Source organism: Paroedura picta, unplaced genomic scaffold, assembly GCF_049243985.1.
Source record: "Paroedura picta isolate Pp20150507F unplaced genomic scaffold, Ppicta_v3.0 Ppicta_v3_sca21, whole genome shotgun sequence".
Taxonomy (NCBI): domain Eukaryota; kingdom Metazoa; phylum Chordata; class Lepidosauria; order Squamata; family Gekkonidae; genus Paroedura; species Paroedura picta.
In genome coordinates this window covers 2018395-2040023 of record NW_027518618.1, presented here as the reverse complement: position 1 = coordinate 2040023, position 21629 = coordinate 2018395, and the positions used below count along the sequence as shown (strand labels likewise).

At 48.9% G+C, this 21629-nt stretch overlaps 2 protein-coding genes across 2 annotated transcripts; both read left to right on the top strand.

Annotated features, from left to right (window-relative positions):
• Positions 1 to 829: 829 nt before the first annotated feature.
• Positions 830 to 18141, top strand: AP2S1 (adaptor related protein complex 2 subunit sigma 1). The gene is made up of 5 exons (XM_077318489.1): positions 830 to 969; positions 6708 to 6857; positions 9181 to 9294; positions 10403 to 10462; positions 17523 to 18141. The coding sequence occupies exons 1-5, from the start codon at positions 967 to 969 to the stop codon at positions 17622 to 17624; spliced, it is 429 nt and encodes a 142-aa protein (XP_077174604.1). The 5' UTR covers positions 830 to 966; the 3' UTR covers positions 17625 to 18141.
• On the top strand, positions 11009 to 16485 carry LOC143828218 (uncharacterized). The gene is made up of 2 exons (XM_077318488.1): positions 11009 to 13251; positions 16365 to 16485. Exon 1 carries the CDS (start codon positions 11447 to 11449, stop codon positions 13208 to 13210), a length of 1764 nt encoding a protein of 587 aa, XP_077174603.1. The 5' UTR covers positions 11009 to 11446; the 3' UTR covers positions 13211 to 13251; positions 16365 to 16485.
• Positions 18142 to 21629: the final 3488 nt, after the last annotated feature.

The window sequence follows — 21629 nt, the reverse complement described above, 5'->3', positions numbered from 1 at the left end:
AATATTTGCGCAATTTAGTGTGGTTATATTAGGTTCTGCTTTTGTATTTGCTTTTTCATTTGCATGTTGTTGTTGTTGTTAGGTGCGAAGTCGTGCCCGACCCATCGCAACCCCATGGGGACAAAGATCCTCCAGGCCTCTACCAGGAGTCCATTTAAGTTTGCACCGACTGCTTCAGTCTCTCCATCCAGCCGCCTCATTCTCTGTCGTCCCCTTCTTCTTTTGCCCTCGATCGCTCCCAGCATTAGGCTCTTCTCCAGGGAGTCCTTCCTTCTCTTGAGGTGGCCAAAGTATTTGAGTTTCACCTTCAATGGCACGTTAGGCAAAGCTTTTTGGTTTTGAGAATTATTTATTTTTAACTCTAAAATTGCTGCTGTTTCGAGCCTGTTTACTTTTCCCGAATAAACCTAAAATTGGTGCCTAAGTACTTCAACCACAACAAAACAGGGGCCATGACCTCGTGGAAACTAGGCCCCTGAGGCGCTTTCCCTGGATATAGATAATGTCTCATAGATAATGTCTCAACTGATGTATGAATTGAACCAGCTTGTGCCAGTAAAGATTTTCCCTTTCCCTCCTCAGGAAATCCAGCCACAGTCTCTTTCCAGGCCCTTTCCCCCGTTCTGGAAGCAACCAGCTCCCTCAAGGCCTACTAGGCCTCCCCAAGCCTGGGGCTAAAGTAACGGCCTGACCCCGCCCGCGGGGTGAGGCGGGCGACTCGGCTTGGCGACGTCGCACGCGCGCCACCTGCTGGAGGCCGCGGGCCGCTCGAAGAAACTACAACTCCCGGCATGCCGCGCAATCCAGCCCACTTTCGAATGGATCGGCGACTACAACTACCGACGTGCCAAGGGGCAGAGAAGGAAGGACGCTCGACCGGATATCCGGTGGGAAGTGTCAGTAAAGTGCTGGGGGGCGCAAAGCAGAGGCCCCTACCTTCAGCTTGGCCTTAAAGAGAGTGTTGCCATGGTGAGTTTTGGGGGAGAGGGAGGCGGGGAAGTAAATGGGGAGGGGGTCATTGGGAATGCAGGGGGGGGGCGCTTTGCACAGACCTGCAGTGGGAAGTCCTGGTTGGGGCTGGCCCGAAGGCATTGTCTTTGCAGGCCGCCCTTGGCCATTCAAATTGGGCCCAATGGCACCTTTAAGCCCAACCAAGATTTATTCAAGGCGGGAGCTTTCGAGGGCATGCACAGAGTGCATGCCCTCGAAAGCTCCCGCCTTGAATAAATCTTGGTTGGCCTTAAAGGTGCCATTGGGCTCTGTTTTTCTCGTGCTACGTTAGCGTTTTTAAAATGTTGTTTTATTGTTTTGGGTCCTCTGGTCATCCTCCTTGAGCCCCCTGCGGGAGGGGGGGCGTAGAGGTGGGGAAATAATAATAATAATAATAATAATAATAATAATAATAATAATAATAATAATAATAATAATAATAATAATAATAATAATAATAATAAAGGTAAAAGGTAAAGGTATCCCCTGTGCAAGCACCGAGTCATGTCTGACCCTTGGGGTGACGCCCTCCAGCGTTTTCTTGGCAGACTCAATACGGGGTGGTTTGCCAGTGCCTTCCCCAGTCATTACCGTTTACCCCCCAGCAAGCTGGGTACTCATTTTACCGACCTCGGAAGGATGGGAGGCTGAGTCAACCTTGAGCCGGCTGCTGGGATTGAACTCCCAACCTCATGGGCAAAGCTTTCAGACGGCTGCCTTACCACTCTGCGCCACAAGAGGCTCTTAATAATAATAATAATGAGGCGCAATTGTTTTTATCACTGTAGGACAATTATTATATGCCACTCTTTGGGCGTTGGAGGCAGCTTTCAGAGTGAGAGAGACAGAGAGATATATTGAGGGGTGTTTTTGTGAAATAGGACCAATAATTCCTTAAGCCCTTTTGGACAAAGTGGGAGAATGCCACTGAACTAAGGCCACTAAGGATTCTGAATGATTTGTGTGTGTGGGTCGATCCATCTCTTGTTGGGTCTCTCTCTTTTTGGCTGCCTTCCGCTTCCCCTAGCATTCTCTCGCAATGGAGCCAAAGTAATGAAGCTTCCGTTGAGTTGTTTTTAGCTTCCGGGGAGAGATCAGGCTACCTTTGGTCTACAGCCCACTTATTTGTCTTTTTGATATAAATCTTTGTTATAATTTTTTTTTTTTAAGTGGCAATAAAAAGTGTTTGGGGTCAAAGTGTTTGGGGAGGGCAGGTGGCAGATGTAGTATGGCATTTGCCCCTTCTGATGTGGTCAGAGGGGTGTGTGGTAAAGTTGAATTATCTGCATCTTGCTGTTTTTGGCAACTTGATGGCGATTAATACCTGACTGCCTTGACAGCAAATTTCATTGTTTTCTGCTACTTCATGGTAACCTGAATTGCCTAGAGCAGCCCAACCTTGTCAGAGCTTGAAAACTAAGCAAGGTCAGCCGTGTTAATCCTTGGGCAAGACGCTGGCAAGGAAATCCTGGGTGCTGCATAGAAGGAAAAAAACCTCGATGGCCCAGCCTCAGCAGGTTTTGGAAGCTGAGCAGGGCTGGCCCCGGTCAGTACTTGGGAGCCTGACAAGGAAGTCCAGGCCAGCACAGGCAAACCACCTCTGATCATCTCTTGCCTGGAAAATCCCTGGAGGGGTTGCCAGAAATCGGTTGTGACTTGATGTCACATTATTATTATGTATAATAATAGAGTTTTATTTGTTGATGTTATTGTTTAGATTTTTACCCCACCTCTCCTAGCAGAGCCAGCTTGTGGGGCTTGCAACAAGCTTAATATAATACACAATATTATTTTCAACCAGGCCCTTGGTTGAGGCCGGACCAGGTAGATAGGCCTCTGCAGAGGCCCTGTAGAGGTATTGCCCGTGGTCAGCTGGGCATGGGCGCCTCTCCCGAGGATGATGGCAGACCACTGGGGACCAGTGTGGTCTGCTGGTATCGGCTGTGGATGGGGGAGAGGAAGGGAAACAGATTAGTTTGATCCACCAAGGAATATTGTTGTGACCAGTTTTATGAAGTGTTAATGTTTATTGTCCATGGGATCGTGATGGGTCGGACACAACTTTGCACCTAACAACAACAAATTGTTTAATGTAAACTGCCACAAGTTGGCTGGGTTCAGGAGTGGTGATGAATGAACGAATGAATCCACCATAAAATGTTAAAAACAGCCCAATAGCAGTATCATTTACAGAACGTAAGAACAATTAGACATACTCTGCCACCAGCTCCATGACTTTGCTCAAAGGAGGGGCCCAGGTGATGTTAATGTCCTTATCTTGGCCTCAACCAAACGCCTGGTGCAATATAAAATACATATTATTGTAAGCCATCTTGGATAGTCTCTCTTCAGTCAAAGGGCAGGGTGCAAATATTCCGTCTGGCCTGAGGAAGTGAAGGTGACATGGTCCAGCTGGGTCATTATTACAAAGGGAGACCCCAATGAAGACTCTGTAGAGGAAGAATAAAATCAGAGTCCAGGAGCACCTTCAAGACCAGCAAAGATTTATTCAAGGCGGGAGCTTTCAAGTGCAAGCACCCTTCGTCAGACGCCTTGAATAAATCTTTGTTGGTCTTAAAGGTGCTCCTGGACTCTGATTTTATTGTGCTACTTCAGACCAACATGGCTACTCATTTGAATCTGTAGAGGAAGGACAGGGCCAACCACCTCTGCTCCTCATTCGCCTTGAAAGCCCACAAGTCCCCCCAACACACACAAAAAAACCCCTTCTGGACTAACCACTGAATTCCTTGGGGAGTGTGACTATCCATAAAGCTGTGGAATTTCTTCTGGAGCAAATTCTTGTGTGGAAATATCTCTGACAGTTGTGTCAAGGCCGTTTTTGGCCTGAGGGACGGGCCCTTGTGCAATTCTGGCTTCCTTTTGTTGCTTTTCTGTAGAAATGCTCCGTCCCTGACGTCAGTTCGGCCGTCAAAACCGAGGCAGCCGTCTGCAGCCAATTTTTATTTTTAATTCCGACAAATGCAGTCCTCTCGCTTGCAATTGATGCCGTCTGGCTGTCCGAGGCCGTCCTTGAAGCCTGGTTTGCTTCTGGAAAGCGGATTCCATCTGTGCTTTCCAGGGCAGAACCCCCTTCCTTCCAAGAGGGTCCGCGGGTGGGAGTTCGGGGTTTGTGTAGCTGGCGTCTCCATCTCCACTCTGCCCTGCCAGGCGGCAGCATTGCTCTCTAGCCCCTTTGTGAAAACACTTGCGGGGTACCCAGGTGCCTGCCTTGTGTAGCAGGAGGCAAACTTGGATGCGTTGGCATCTGCACCGAGTACCTCTCTGCTCCTTCTGTGTTCATAAAAGTGTATCTTGATTGCCCCGCCAGTTCTGCGGTTTAATGAACCCATTACGGGAGCTGACATTTTACTGCTTGGGGACTGACCTACCAATGTGCCAGAAGTGTCAAGGGAAGTGAGATTATAACTCTGCAGAAGTTATAACTTTTGCGTGTCTGTCTTTGGCAGGAGGGTCTGTGGGCCTAGCTATGGCATACAGTCAAGCTTGTGCCAGTTACGGGTAATTTTGTCCATGCTACTTTGCCTCGTTGGGACTAGACATAAAAGTACCCCATGGTATGGGTATAGTCGGTGTGGTGCAGTGGCTAAGAGTGGCAGGCTCTAATTTGGAGAATCAGGTTTGATTCCCCACTCCTCCTCCATATGCAACCAACTGGGTGACCTTGGGCCAGTCACAGTTCTCTCAGAGCTGTTCTTGCAGGGCAGTTCTCCTAGAGCTCTCTCAGCCCCACCTGCCCTACAAGGTTCCTGTTCTGAGGAGAGGAAGGGAAGGCAATTGCAAGCCATTTTGAGATTCTTTTGGGTAGGGAAAAGTGGAGCATAAAAACCAACTCTTCTTTTTTTCAGGGTTTATATGTGGCTTCCTTCCCCCAAACTGATTAGCTCAGCACATTCTCTGTTCCTTGGAATTGGTCCCCTGCTTAATCAGGGCACTTCCATGCAAAAGGCGCTTGCAGATAATGGTGGTTTCATGAACTGTTTGTGTTTGGTGGAGCAGATAATAAGTCATCTGTTGGTTTCTTTGTCAGTGTTCCTGGGGAGGGTTGTTTTCTTGTCTTGTGAATGCACAGGGCCAAAAGAAGAGGTTGGCACAGAGGACCAGTCCGGAAAGCTAGAGTGTCCCTAATCTGCCCAACCATCGACTCATTCCGAAAGGGGAAGGAAACTGTTAATTTTGGGACAGAGAAGGAAAGGCAGAAAATGCAGGAGATGCATTTTGGTTTTTTACTACTGTATTATTTCCCCCTATATCCTGGAGCAGGCATTTGACCCCTGCAAATTCAGCACTGAGAAATATTCCCGTTTCTATGGCTTCAGTTCTGTGCTGACTTGCTTTGTGGTCAGTTCCTTTGAACTTGGTGAAGTTCTTTTTTTGGTGTAAACATGCATGAGGTCAGCTGCAAGAGTGTAGCTCCCATCAAGTGGTCTCTGGCACAGTTTATGTGTTTTGTGGAATGAGTTAACCAAAGAATTAAAGGCTCCTCCAACCCCAGAACACAGGCAGAGAAAGGCAGCCTTCCTATCTGCCCATGATTTGCCATTACAGTCTGCTTTGCTGCGTAATTCCCAGTATTGGGAGGGGGTTTGGCTGATGCAGTTGCTCCCACTGCAGAAGCTCAGCAGAATTCCCCGGAGGATGACCATTGTGTCTCTGGATGAGTAGTTGTTCTGGGCTTCTAATTGTTTTGAGAGGGTAAGCGTTGTTGGTGTGCAGCAGAAGCGCGTCCAACACAGGGCGCTTTGGCTCCCAAAAGTGTATGTCCTCAAAATCTCTTTGGTCTCTAAGGTGCTGTTAGACATGAAACATGATCAAAGCAATGACTGAGTGGGCTTTCCTGAGGGCAGGTTATTTGGTTCTCTTACACACCAAGTTTAAAAGAATATTCTTTTGGCTGAATGAGCTAGACAGTCTCCTGTTGTAAAAGTGTTCCTCAGTTGTGGTTAGTTTGGAAAAGTTGGGAAGAGCCACGCCTTAGCGGTGGAACATCTGCCTGGCACGTTTGTTTGTTTATGTTTATTAGACTTTTAGCCTTCCCTCCCTGCAAGCTGGCTCAAGTGGTGTACACAGACACACAATATACAATATCAGCAATAAAGTTGGATTTAAAATTAATTTAGGTAAACAATAACAAGTTAAACAGGTTAAAATCAGCAATAATGAATATTGAATCCTCTCTGAAATTCCAGATGACTTGGGAGTGATCATTGTATAGTAAATGGACCCATGAGTGGGTGGGGCCATAAATAGGTAGGCATGTAGACGGTCCCAGCTTCAAGGCCTGGCATCTCCAGTTAAAAGGACTGGGAACAACTTTGCACTTGAGACTAGGGTCGCTTGCTCCGGTGCGGTTCGGCTGCTTCAGCGCTGGCCATCTCGGTCTTCAGTAATTGCCGGTGGCCGAACCGCACTGGAGCACACAACCCTACTAGAGACCCTGGAGAGTCTTGGGGAGATGCTGCCTGGTAGATCCTCTACTTGGTGTGCAGAAGATCTGCGGTTCAATCCCCGGCCTCTCCAGTTGAAAGCTCCAGGCAGGAGGGGATATGAAAGATCTCTGCTTGAGACCCTGTAGAGCGGCTGCCAGTCTTAGGCAATATTACTGACCTTGATGGAGCAAGGGTTTGATTCAGTACTAAGCCAGTTTCATGGGTTCAGGTGTGCTGTTTTAGACTTTTGCTTCCTTTCTCTTCCAGATTCGCTTTATTCTGATCCAGAACCGGGCAGGCAAGACCCGTCTGGCCAAGTGGTACATGCAGTTTGACGATGACGAGAAGCAGAAACTTATCGAGGAGGTCCATGCCGTTGTGACCGTACGGGACGCGAAGCACACCAATTTTGTCGAGGTAGGACTTTCGCCTGCACAGGACTCTTTCCACCTCATAGGGACGGGTACTTTTTGTGTCTCCCCGTAAGACAGGGCCTGCCCTTTTCTCCTTAGGTTTTTAAGATTCTTGCTACAAATGTTCCATATTCCCAGAATCTCTGGGTCTTAGGAAACTTAGCCTCTTAAAACCAGCTGTTGTCTGATTCCTGAGGATTCCCCAATCTTTGCCCATGGCTTCAGGTCTTTCCTGCAAGAGCCATCTGGGTGTAGTGGTTAGGAGCACCAACTTCTAATCTGGTGAGTTGTGTTTGATTCCCCACTCTCCACAGGCAGGCAGCTGTGTGACCTTGGGCTCATCACAGCACTGATAAAGCTGTTCTGACCAAGCAGGAATATTGGGGTTCTCTCAGCCTCCCCTCCCTCACAGGGTGTCTGTTGTGGGGAGAGAAAGGGAAGGAGAATGTAAGCTGCTTTGAGACTCCTTCGGGTAGAGAAAAGCGGCATATAAGAACCAACTTTTCTTTTTTTAATTTTGTATTGCTTTATGAAATAAAGATAAAGTAATTCTACTTAGATATATATACAATAGGTCTCCCACCTGAATAAATTTTCTTCTTAATTTCTTGAAAATACACATTTCTGTGTTTAAAGAGAAAAGTCATTAAAATAGAAACATTCTACTTTTTTATTATTGAGAAACTCCTGAAACATTTTCCAGGCTTTGAGAAACCCCAGAAGTGGCACAACAATGCAGAATATGGTTGGGAAGCAGAGCTGGTCACGCCTGCCTGGGGACCCCCCCCCTTGACCACCCCCTCCAGGCCCATCATTGGATATAGTGTCATATCACCTGATGAATGTTTAACACATTGAAAAAAATATTAAAAATTAATTAACTCTCACCTCTTTGGGAAACCCTTCCAGGGCCATCAAGAAAAGCTAGTCGAGAAAGCTTGATCTAGTGTATCATTTAGTAGCTTAAAAGCCCGTTCCTAAGAATGGCCTTGAAAGGGTCCCTCGCCTGGCCCCTGGCCAGGCAGCTTAAGGTGGCTTTGGGCTACAGCTCATAGCAGGATCAAGTGGGATGGGAGGGGACTGGGCAGCTCATAGCAGGGCTGAGACAGAGCTCATTAGCAGGCTGGGAGGCCCTCGTTAGCAGGCCCTCCACCACGATCCTTGGCCCAGGGCCCTCTCCTCTTACCTGCTGCTGGCTCCAGGCACTGAGGCATGTCTGAGAGCAAAGAGGCTAGAGTCCAGGGATGGAGGGTGGGAGCTGCAGGGGCAGGGCCAATCAGGGTGCAGCCAGCTCCACTCTGATTGGCCCTATTCCAACTTGGACAGCCGGACACCTTCCACCCCCCCTGGCTATTTCACAAATATATAGAGGAACAACAATGGATAAGGATAAAATACAGATTAATTATTTAAGAATTCTAAGAGGCAGTTCCAGTGATAATAAAATTCTTCTGGGAGTCTTCTGTTCGTCAAGTTCTTGCCTTTGTGGCAGGTTTTCTAATGTCATCCAGCAAGTCTTCTGAGTTCCATCTAGTCCCACCCCCTGCTCAATGCAGGTTCAGCCTCAAGCCTCCAGGATATTTATCTGCCTAGCTGTTGCTTGAAGACTATCAGGGAGGGGGAGCTGGGGAAAGGCTGAATAGCTAGAACAAAGTCTCCCAACGGTTTTGACCTGTGGGCACAAAAGGTCTGCCACAATAGCTGAAACCAACTAAGTCTCTCGGTCCCAGATAGAGAGTGATAGACCCTTGCTGAATGGGGGAGGGGAGTGGGTTACATATTTATTATAGAATCATAGAATCATAGAGTTGGAAGGGGCCACACAAGCCATCTAGTCCAACCCCCTGCTCAACGCAGGATCAGCCCAAAGCATCCTAAAGCATCCAAGAAAAGTGTGTATCCAACCTTTGCTTCAAGACTGCCAGTGTGGGGGAGTTCACCACCTCCTTGGGCAGCCTATTCCACTGCTGAACTACTCTGACTGTGAAAAATTGTTTCCTGATATCTAGCCTATATTATCCGCCATCTTGATCTTGTGTTTTAATGGGATTTTATTGTATTTATGGATTTTTGTAAACCGCTGCGAAACATTTGTAAATATAAACAAACAGGTAAATATGGCTGGCGCAGGAGGAGGGGCCAGCTGCCGAACAATGGCCACTGCTTAAGTTCAGTAACACTGTGCAGGTTTTTGCTCTCTGTTGTCGTGTGCGACTTGAGCCTTCTGTGCAAGTCTTCAGTCGTCTGTCGAGGGTCTCCGCTGAGTACTTCTGTGTGGGAAGAGCAGCTTTTACCACCTCCTCCTCCTCCCCCTCCCTGTCTTTCAGTTCCGCAACTTCAAAATAATCTACAGACGCTACGCTGGCCTCTACTTTTGCATTTGTGTGGATGTGAATGATAATAATCTGGCCTACTTGGAAGCCATTCACAATTTTGTGGAGGTGGGTATCTCTCCTCTTGGGCTGTATGAGTGTGTGTGGACCCACTTGGGCTGCATGGACCCACTGTGTGATCAAATTCCTCTGAACATGGGGGGGGGGTCTTTCTCCCAGAGAACCCATAGCCGATCCCTGCAAGTCGTGTCTCCAGTTCCAGGTTCTTCCTAATACGCTAGCTGTTCACAAACAGCAACTTTTTCTTCCCTTCGGAAGCTTTCAACCGTAAGAATTTCCCCCATGACAAACCTGCATAGGGGCCAGTCCGGTTGCAATTAGACAAACTTGAGCAAAGCCCCGCAGGGCAAAAGGGACGGTGCTGCTTCAGAGGGCAGGTGCTGAGTTCCAGCTCTAAAAGTCCCTCTTGTGGGGAAAAAAAATTATTGCAAACAAGAAAACTAACCCCCTTGCTTGCTGGCTTTCTCCTCACAAGGAGTGTTTAACATAGGGCCGGATTCCAAAATCTGAATCTTTCTGTGTAGCCTGAAATAGCCCAGCCTGTTCTGCCACTGAATTTCCCTGCCAGTTCCTAAATTTATTATTTTATTTAAAACATTTTAATGTCACCTGACCACAAGGAGGTCCACCAGTGGTGCTGACACCCTCTCCTTCGGTCCCATCAAATTCTTTCATGGATTGCCAGTGAATGTGTAACCTAAGAACCCTGCTTGATCAGACCAGTGGTCTGTCTGGTCACGCAGTGGCCAGTCAGTTCCCTTGAAGGGCCAGCAACTGGGCACAGAGGCCAAGGCTTGTCCCCTGATGTTGCCTCCTGGCTCTGGGATTCAGAGGCTTAGTGCTTGTGAATTGGAGGTTCCCTTCAGTCACCAGGGCCAGTAGCCCCTGGTAGACTTCTCATCCTTGAATCTCCTTTTAAAACTGTTTATTCCCGTGGCCATCCTCTGGCACATTCGACATTTTAATCACTCTGTGTTTTTTTAAAAAGGTGTCCATCCTTGTGTTGGACAGAAATACCTGGTTGGTTCCATCAGCTCTTCAGGGAACTTGAGTTGCAGCCACTATATCTCATGCAGAAATGCACACATGCAGACCTATTTCTGTCCCTTAACCTTTCTCTGGCTCACCAACAGCCACCTCCTTCTCTTTGGTGTAGGTTTTGAATGAATATTTCCACAACGTCTGTGAGCTCGACCTGGTCTTCAACTTCTACAAGGTAACTTTCCACCCCTCATGAGTTTGTGAAATTGGAATAAGGAAGGAACAAAACTGTCTCCCTGCAGCATGACCTTTTAAAAACATATTATTTCAATACAGACATATATCCGGTACATCTACTCATACATATGCATAGAAGCCCAGAACAAATTCCCCCATACATTTATGAGAAATCATAGTATTTTAGTCTATGTAGCCTGAAGTATACACCCATAGTATATGGTTATGCTTTTTCATTCCAAAAATATGAATATCAAATATTTAGTAGTAAAGCAGGTTCCCTAGAGTTCTTTCTATGAGCCTGTAATACGTTAATTTAGGTAGTAAGCCAAATCTTGTTAAACTTCTCATTGACTATGATCCTGGCTTTTCCCAATTTATTGCAATAACTATCCTTGTTGCTGTAAATAAACCTAGTATTAATTCCAGATATGAATCCTTTACCTAGCCCAGGGGTAGTCAAACTGCGGCCCTCCAGATGTCCATGGACTACAATTCCCAGGAGCCCCTGCCAGCATTCGCTGGCAGGGGCTCCTGGTGTCAGGATTGTAGAATCTCTGTCATAAATTAGCCTGAGTTCCTCCATGTCAGTTATATTGCTAGATGGGACCCGGCGCCTGCTAGTCCCGGCCTTGTAGTTTGTAAGCAATAAAATAGAATAGTGATGTTATGTTAACCTTATCTTGTTATGGGCGGAAAGGGTTGTTTGTCACCTTTTTCAAGGATGGGAGTTTGGAATCCTGTTTTTGTTTCACATATGTCTTTCTTCACTCATTCCCCCTCCCTTGGGAACTGTCAAGTTTTGGGCGGGAGAAATGTATTGATAAGCTGAGGCAAATCTGGCTTCTAGTCAGATTTGACTTTTCAGTCCATTGCGTGTAGTGCTAATCAATAAAACTATTTTTCTTTTGAATAAGTTTTGTTGTGAGTTTCCTGTGCGCTTGACATCAAGTCAAATCTCACAACTCCTTTCACCTGCAAAATGCAGGGCGAGGGACATACTTTTTCTGAGCAGGGAGAGGGCCTGGATTGGGACCTCTCCCAGGGCGACGGAGCTGGTGCGGGGCCGCACAGCTCAGGCATGATGCGGGCTGTCTCGGGGGCAACCCCGGGGCCCGAGGAATTTTTGGAACGTCACATCACCCAGCGCAGGCGATTGTCAAAATACGACCGCCCCACTGGGGATGAACGGTGGCCGGAGCACCTGGGACTGCCTAGCTACGCGCTGGAGCCTGTGGGTGAGACACAGGACTTGCAGTACAAGCTGGACAGGGTGACTAACTGGCTGCAGGACCTCTCGGGTCGGCTGGATCCAGAGGAGAAACGCCGAACACAACGCCTGCTTAGGGACGTGCTCGGTGGGGGTGCACACGATACCAGTGTGCGGAGAGAGAGCGGTGGGCTTGCACTGCAGGAGCACGGCATGGCGGCCGCGCAAGCAACGGCGGAGGCGGCTGAGGCGCTGGCCAGAGCCCGGGCGCAGCTAGAAATCGAGGCAGAGGCAGAAGCACGCGCAAGGGCGCAGAGGGAGAGAGAAGACGAAGGCGAGGAACGAGAGGACGAAGGCGGCGCTGGCGGCGACGGTGCTGGTGGAGACGGCGCGGACGGAGGCGAGGACGCAGCGGCGGCGGCAGCGGCAAGGGCAGCGGCGGACGTCGCGGGAGCCGAGGCGGCGGCAGCAGCAGCGGCGCGCGAAGCAGCGCGAGCGGCCGCGCGGGCAGCAGCAGCGGCGCAGGCAGCGGAACGAGCGAGAGTGGCGGCTGGGAGAGGGCGAGGCATTGGCCGGGGTGCAAGACCCCCGGCCCCGGCCCCAGCACCGGCGGATTGGGGCCCAGGGCGCCTACCTGCCCACCTCCGTGGAGTGGAGATGCGGAACACCTACAAATTCAAGGCGAAGTTTTCTGGGGACCCCTCCGATTTCCCCACGTTTCTGGTGCACCTTCAAGCCTACATGATGGACATGGGGTTCACGTTCCAAGACGACGCCGAACGGGTGCGTTTCGTGGGGCAAGCCCTGGAAGGCAAAGCCGCCAAATGGTTCGTGGATTTGTACCGCTACCACCCCCAAGCTACTCGCGACTACAACCATTTCATGAGGGCCCTGCGCCAGATGTACGTGGAGCCGTTTGAACGGGAGACTGCGGAGAAGAAACTCAGGGCTCACCGGCAAGGGAAATTGTCAGTGGTCGAGTACGCCAGGGAATTTAAGGAGCTGGCTTCCTCGGTGCCGGACTGGACGGAGCCCCAACGTGTGTTGGCGTTTGTGGGGGGCCTCAATCCCACTCTGGCTGACAAGTGTCTCCTCCTGGAAGACCCACTTACAGTCGAAGGGTGGGTCCAGCTGGCTGGAGAAATGGAGAACCGCTTAGAGCGGGCCTCAATGGTGCAAGCCCTGGCCGGGAAAACCATGGCGAAGACTTCCACCCCGGTGAAGACCAAGCCCCGAACCAAATTGGAACCGGCGGAGCGCACTCGGCGCATGGAGAAAGGGCTGTGCTTGGGATGTGGCCAAGCCGGGCACTTCCTCGCACACTGCCCGACAAAAGCGGCATCGACCCCGAAAGCTGCGAGCGGCACCCCATCGAAAGCCCAGCCTGCCAAGAAAACCGCTACGAAGAAAAGCGCCAAATCTCTCCTGGTACCAGTGGCCGCCGTGCCGGCGGTGGACGACTCGGAGGAGGGAAGCGGGCTGGAGGACGAGGATCAAGCTGAGGAGCAGTCGGGAAACGAGGACGGTCTGCTGTAAAGGCGCCCCGCCAGCAGGCCGCCAACAGGGGCAAACGCGTGGTGAGTGATTCCCCCTTGCTACTTCTACCGGCCAACCTCTCCAACCCCAAGTCGGGGAAAACAGTGGGAATCCGATGTATCGTGGACTCGGGGTGCACCCAGTCCCTAGTGAGCCCGGCACTGGCCGAGACTTTGGGGGTGGGTAAAGTGCCACTGAGGGAACCATTGCCAATCACCCAGTTAGATGGGAAATGCGCTCCCGGAGGGGAAGCCACGGCAAAAACTCGCCCCATGGACTTGGACATAAAAAAACATTGGGAGCAAATCCAACCTTTGGTGGCCCCGCACTCTGCCTTCCCATGCGTGTTGGGGTTGGATTGGCTTAGGGAACATGATCCCCTTGTGAAGTGGAAGGAAGGGACTGTGGAATTTACCTCTGCCGCTTGCGAGCAGCACGCTCGGCAGCGGGGTCCTCCGAGATCAGGGGTGGTGGCTGCTTTGGGAGCAGGCGGGGCAGCGCTCCCTCCTGAATACCGGGACTTTGGTGATGTGTTCGCGGAGGTGGAGTGCAACCAGCTCCCTCCCCACCGTAAAACTGACTGTGCTATTGAATTAAAGAAAGGAGAGCCTCTCCCCAAAGCCAAACTTTATTCCATGAGCCCGCGGGAGATGGCAGAACTTAGGGAATTTCTGGATAAAAACCTAGCGAGGGGTTTCATTAGACCGGCCACGTCTTCCTTGGCGGCCCCGGTCCTATTCGTAAAAAAGAAGGACGGCTCGCTGCGATTGTGCACCGACTACCGTGGGTTGAACGCGGTCTCCACCTGCAACGCCTACCCGCTTCCCCTGATTAAGGATTTGTTGGGCCATTTGGGGAAGGCACGCATTTTCACGAAGCTGGACTTAAGGGAAGCCTATTACCGAGTTCGAATCAAGAAGGGGCACGAATATTTAACAGCTTTTAATACGCCCCTGGGACAGTTTGAATACACCGTAATGCCGTTCGGCCTCGCCGGCGCTCCGGGCGTGTTCATGAATATGATAAATGAAATTATGCATGATTTATTGTACCAAGGGGTGTTGGTTTACATTGATGATATTCTTGTGTATTCAGAGAATGTTGAGAGTCACGCTAAACTAGTCCGCGAAGTGCTCCGCCGCTTGCGGAAGCACCAATTGTTTGCTAAACTGTCTAAATGTGAGTTCCACCGTGATGCTGTGGAGTTCTTGGGTTTCCGTGTCTCCCAGGCTGGGATCGAAATGGACCCTGGCAAAGTGCGCGATTTGCTAGCGTGGGAACCTCCACACACCAGGAGGCAACTGCAAAGTTTCTTAGGATTCGCAAATTTTTATAGGACTTTCATTCCCAACTTTGCCAAAGTAGCGTTGCCCCTTACTGACATGTTAAAAACCAAACAGGGGGGAAAAACAGCAAGCCGACCGGGGGCGCCTCTCCCTTGGACTCCCTCCTGTCAAGAGGCATTCGACAAACTTAAACTGTTGTTTACTTCCGAGCCGGTACTGGCCCATGCTGACCCTTCTAAGCAATTTACTGTACAAGTAGATTCCTCGGACGTAGCAATGGGGGCCGTGATCCTCCAAGAGGGGGGGGACGGGAAACTGCACCCCCTGGCCTATCTCTCAAAGAAATTTTCGGGTACAGAAAGAAATTGGGCAATTTGGGAAAAGGAAGCGGCTGCAGTAAAATTGGCCCTTTCCACCTGGCGCCATTGGCTGGAAGGGTCCGCAATCCCGTTTGTAGTCTGGACGGATCACAAAAATCTTCAGGCACTCAAGCAGCCCCGCTCGCTTTCGGCCAAGCAAATGAGATGGGCGGAGTTTTTTGCCCGTTTCAACTTTTCCCTGAAGCATCTGCCGGGCAAACTGAACTTTTTGGCTGATGCATTGTCACGCCTGCCCCAGTACAACAGCAAACGTGACCCATTGGTAGATACTGTTTTTACCCCCGCCCAGCTGGGGATGGCAGCTGTGACGCGCAGCCACTCAAAGATTGATACGCCCATCCCGGGGGGCTGGGTCCAAAAGGAGATATCTGCTGACCCAGAATTTTATTCTCTCCGCCCTGACCTCTCCGAAAAGGGAGGGCTCTTTTTTAAGGGGGAAAGACTCTTTGTGCCTGCTGCCACCCGAGGAAAAGTCTTGAACCTTTGCCATGATGCAAAAACCGCTGGACATTTTGGTTTTGTGAAAACCCTACACCTGGTCAGGAGACAGTATTGGTGGCCATCCCTACGTAAAGATGTGGAGAAATATGTGCAGGGGTGTCCCATTTGTATTGCCTCGAAGCCGGCGGGGGGCAAGAAAAAGGGGCTCTTACAACCACAGCCCACCCCCTCACGTCCCTGGACTGATGTAACAATGGACTTTATTACAGACCTCCCTCCCAGCCAAGGGAACACCGTTATATGGGTGGTAGTGGATGCCTTTTCCAAACAGGCTCACTTTATTCCCTGCACGGGCGTACCCTCAGCACCTAAATTGGCTTCTCTTTTCATTAAACACGTGGTACGTCTGCACGGGATCCCGACACGCATTTTGACGGATCGGGGCCCCCAGTTCGTTTCTAAGTTCTGGAGGGAGCTCCTGAGACTATTGGGGGTGGAGCAAGCCCTCACCTCCGGCTATCACCCCGAATCAAATGGCCAGACCGAAAGGGTAAACCAAATCCTGGAACAATATTTACGTTGTTTTATCAATCACCAGCAAGATGATTGGGTCTCCTTATTGCCACTTGCTGAATTCGCCTATAACAATGGGGTCCACTCCTCAACCGGGGTCTCACCCTTCAAGGTGGTGTACGGAACGGATTTAGTGTCAGCCCCCACCTGGGGACTTAGCTCCGCGGAGGCTCCTGACATAAACAAATGGGCAGCATCCATCAGTACAGGCTGGCCGGGGATCGTTACTAGCCTCGAGGAAGCAAAGCAGGCCTATAAAACTCAAGCTGATAAGAAAAGAGTACCTGCACCTGAATGGAAAGTGGGCGACCTGGCCTACCTGTCTACTAAGAACTTAAGGTGTCAGCAAAAATCCAAGAAGCTTGGTCCAAAATATGTGGGGCCATTTAAAGTGGTGAAACTGATTAATGATGTAACTGTGGAGCTAGCTTTGCCAAAAACTTATAGGAATGTGCATCCGGTTTTTCATTCCAGCCTGCTGCGAAGAGCTCCAGTCCCAGACGAGTGGCACCCTCCTCCAACTACGCCTGTGCCAATTTACATCGATAAGGACACCCACTATGAAGTCAACCAAATCTTAGACTCTCGATTGCATAAGGGTCGCCTTCAATATTTGGTCGATTGGAAGGATTTCCCCTCTGGGGATAAAGAGTGGGTTGAGGCTGGGAATGTGAAGGCACCCCGCCTTCTCCGGGCTTTCCATCGAGCATTCCCCGACTGTCCTCGCCCGGTTGATGCCGGCTAGATGGGGGAGTGAAATTAGTTTTAATGCGGAGGGATGTCAGGATTGTAGAATCTCTGTCATAAATTAGCCTGAGTTCCTCCATGTCAGTTATATTGCTAGATGGGACCCGGCGCCTGCTAGTCCCGGCCTTGTAGTTTGTAAGCAATAAAATAGAATAGTGATGTTATGTTAACCTTATCTTGTTATGGGCGGAAAGGGTTGTTTGTCACCTTTTTCAAGGATGGGAGTTTGGAATCCTGTTTTTGTTTCACATATGTCTTTCTTCACTCATTCCCCCTCCCTTGGGAACTGTCAAGTTTTGGGCGGGAGAAATGTATTGATAAGCTGAGGCAAATCTGGCTTCTGGTCAGATTTGACTTTTCAGTCCATTGCGTGTAGTGCTAATCAATAAAACTATTTTTCTTTTGAATAAGTTTTGTTGTGAGTTTCCTGTGCGCTTGACACCTGGGAATTGTAGTCCATGGACATCTGGAGGGCCGCAGTTTGACTACCCCTGACCTAGCCCCTCAAAACCCCAAAAAGAATTAATATGGGTTCCAGAGGTATGTAATTGCTCAGCATTTTATTAACATATAATTCACCACAATGGCACCCTTGAGACCTAGTGAATTTTAGCCAAGGTGCAAACTTTTCATGTGTGCTGTGCTTATCTCTTGAATAAACATAGTTCATCTTCAAGGTGCCCCTGGACTCACACGATGTCCTGCTGCTTCAGACCAACCTGGCTACCCACTCAAATCTGTAATTTACCACCGCCTTCCAAAATGATTTAATCTTCCGATACTAACAAGTGGAGTACAGAAAGCCAGCTCTTCTATCTCCTGCTGCCGCTGCCCATTTCCTTTTGGTGCCACTTGCTCAGACAAAGCTTTTTTTTCTTGCTGCAGGTTTACACCGTGGTAGACGAGATGTTCTTAGCCGGCGAGATCCGGGAGACCAGCCAAACGAAGGTCCTGAAGCAGCTCCTCATGTTGCAGTCCCTGGAATGAGAGACGGAGAAAGAAACCCGTCGAGTCCTGACCTCTCCTTGGCGAGATCCAGTTGTGACCCCTCCAAGTTCATCTCTCTTTGCCCACTTCCTCGAATCAATGACTCGCAGAAAGCAAAATGGGTCCACTTACTTTGTAGTTGGAGGCAGAGGGGAAAGCGTCTAAAATTGGACCCCGGTCCACATTTCAACGCTTGCTTTGCCCATCTCCTCGCATGGAGAAGGGCAGAAGGCCGAAAGTAGCCAAGGTGGGGTTGGCCCCTTTTTCTCACTTGGTGGGAGGGAGGTGCAGATCAGAAGGGGGGTAGGAAGGAGCTCCCACTATCCTTCTGCTGATGCAAACCCCCTTTCTGTGCAACCAGTTCCCTTCCCCGGATCCATTCCTGTTAATGTGTTGCGCTATGTCCGTTGTGGAAGAGGGACCATAACTGTGTGTGTGTTGTGAGTGATGGCGAGTGTTTGTCCTTCCTGTGAAGTGATGTAGTCAAATAAAGCACCCATTAATTCTTTCAAGAAAAGTGTGTCTCCACTGTCTCTGGAGGGGAGAGCATTTCCTGCGACAGAGACTCTCAGCAGCCACAGGTAGGGAAGGCTGCACCTAAAGAAGAAGAAGAAGAGCTGGGTTTTCACACCCTGCATTTCACTAAGAAGCTCACAAAGACCCTTCCTTTCCCCACAACAGACACCCTGTGAGACAGGTGGGGCCAAGAAAGCTCTGAGACAACTGGGACTGGCTGCTTGTAGAGAAAGGATGGGAAATCATAGAATCATAGAGTTGGAAGGGATTTCCAGGGTCATCTAGTCCAACCTCCTGCACAATGCAAGAACTCACAATTACCTGCCTGCCCACAGTGACCCCAATTTCATGCTCAACTGATCTCCCCCCCCCCCAAAAAAAAGAAATCACCAGAATCCAGCCTGGCCTGGAGAGAATTCACCTCCCATCCCACAGTGGCCATCAGCAATCCCCTGGGTCTGCAAGGAAGGGCCACAAGAGACAAACCCTGGCCCATCCCTTTGTGCCCACCCACTCATAATGTGCCTAAGTCCATAAATACTTTTGAATAAATTTCAACCCACTGGTTCTGGTATGACCATTTGGGGCAACAGAAAACAACTCGGCTCCCTCTATGGCAGCTTCTCAAGTATTGAAGATGGTTATCATATTGCCTCTTACTCACCTTCTCTCCAGGCTAAACAGACCAAGCTCCCCCAACCTTTCCTCATAGGACTGTCTCCAAACCCCTCACCAACCTCATAGACCTCCTCTGGACACCCTTCAGGTTCTCATTCTTCAGTTGTGGTGCCCAAAACTGAACACAGAACTCTAAGTGAGGTCTTAACAGAGCAGAGTAAAGTGGAACCATCACCTCACTTAATCTGGACACTGTACTTCTTTTAATACAGCCCCAAACCCTGTTTGTCTTTTTAGTCACCGAGTCTCACTGCTGACTCATGTTCAGTGTCTGGTCTACTAAGACCCCCCAGATCCCTTTCACATATACTACTTCCAAGACCAGTCTCACCCATTCTATAGTGATGCCTACCTAAATGAAGAACTTTATTTTTATAACTATTGAAATTCATTTTAGCCCAGTTTTCTAGCCTGTCAAGATCATCCTGTATCCTGATTCTGTCTTCTGGTATGTTAGCTGCCTCTTCCAGTTTAGTGTCATCTGCAAATATAATAAGGACCTCCTCTATGACTTCATCCTATCCAAATAATGTATAAACATGTTGAACAACACAGGCCCAGGACAGGTCCCTGAGGCACTCCACTTGTCACTCCTCTCCAAGAAGTTAATCAAGCATTTGCAATCACCCTTTGGGTACGATTTGTCAACCAGTTCTCAATCCACCTAACAGTAATAGGATCCATACTGCATTTTACCAGCTTGTCAATAAGAATATCATGTGGAACATTATCAAATGCCTTACTGAAATCAAGGTAAACTGTCAAACCCGGTTCTCCAGATTAGAGGCCACTGCCCTTAACCACAACCACGCTGGAGAAAAATAAAAACTGCTATGCTGATTGTTGTTGTTGTTGTTATGTGCGAAGTCGTGTCCGACCCATCGCGACCCCATGGACAATGATCCTCCAGGCCTTCCTGTCCTCTACCATTCCCCGGAGTCCAATTAAGTTTGCACCTACTGCTTCAGTGACTCCATCCAGCCACCTCATTCTCTGTCGTCCCCTTCTTCTTTTGCCCTCGATCGCTCCCAGCATTAGGCTCTTCTCCAGGGAGTCCTTCCTTCTCATGAGGTGGCCAAAGTATTTGAGTTTCATCTTCAGGATCTGGCCTTCTAAAGAGCAGTCAGGGCTGATCTCCTCTAGGACTGACCGGTTTGTTCGCCTTGCAGTCCAAGGGACTCGCAAGAGTCTTCTCCAGCACCAGAGTTCAAAAGCCTCAATTCTTTGACGCTCGGCCTTCCTTATGGTCCAACTTTCGCAGCCATACATTGCAACTGGGAATACCATAGCTTTGACTAAACGCACTTTTGTTGGCAGGGTGATGTCTCTGCTTTTTAGGATGCTGTCTAGATTTGCCATAGCTTTCCTCCCCAGGAGCAAGCGCCTTTTAATTTCTTTGCTGCAGTCCCCATCTGCGGTGATCTTGGAACCCAGGAAAATAAAATCTGTCACTATCTCCATTTCTTCCCCATCTATTTGCCATGAATTGAGAGGGCTGGATGCCATGATCTTTGTTTTCTTGATGTTGAGTTTCAAGCCAACTTTTGCACTCTCCTCCTTCACCCGCATCAACAGGCTCTTTAGTTCCTCTTCACTTTCTGCCATTAGAGTGGTATCATCTGCATATCTGAGGTTGTTGATATTTCTCCCTGCAATCTTGATCCCAATTTGTGACTCCTCTAATCCCGCATTTCTCATGATGTGCTCTGCATACAAGTTAAATAGGCAAGGCGACAATATACAGCCTTGCCGAACTCCTTTCTCAATTTTGAACCAGTTAGTGATTCCATGTTCAGTTCTCACTGTTGCTTCTTGACCTGCATATAAATTTCTCAAGAGACAAATAAGATGTTCTGGTATTCCCATCTCTTTAAGAACTTGCCACAATTTGTTGTGCTCCACACAATCAAAGGCTTTAGCATAGTCAATGAAGCAGAAGTAGACGTTCTTCTGGTACTCCCTAGCTTTCTCCATGATCCAGTGTATGTTGGCAATTTGATCTCTAGTTCCTCTGCCTCTTCGAAATCCTGCCTGTACTTCTGGAAGTTCTCGGTCCACATATTGCTGGAGCCTAGCTTGTAGGATTTTGAGCATAACTTTGCTAGCATGAGAAATTAGTGCAATGGTGCGGTAGTTTGAACATTCTTTGGCATTGCCCTTCTTTGGGATTGGAATGTAAACTGACCTTTTCCAATCCTGTGGCCATTGTTGAGTTTTCCAAATTTGCTGGCATATTGAGTGTAGCACTTTTACTGCATCGTCTTTTAAGATTTTGAATAGTTCAACTGGAATGCTGTCACCACCACTAGCTTTATTGTTGCTCAGACTTCCTAAGGCCCATTTGACTTCACATTCCAGGATGTCTGGCTCCAGGTCAGTAACTACCCCACTGTAGTCATCAGGGATGTTAAGCTCGCTCTTGTATAGTTGTTCTGTATAATTTTTCCACCTTTGTTTAATCTCTTCTGCTTCTGTGAGGTCCCTACCATTTTGGTCCCTTATCATACCCAACTTTGCATGAAACGTTCTCTTCATATCTCCAATTTTCTTGAAAAGATCTCTGGTCCTCCCCATTCTATTATTTTCTTCTATTTGTTTGCACTGTTCATTTAAGAAGGCATTCTTATCTCTTCTAGCTTTTCTCTGGAATTCTGCATTCAATTGGGTGTATCTTTCTCTTTCTCCCTTGCCTTTCACTTCCCTTCTCTCCTTAGCTATTTGTAAAGCTTCCTCAGACAGCCATTTTGATTTCTTGCATTTCTTTTTCTTTGGGATGGTTTTAGTTGCTACCTCTTGTACAATGTTGCGAAC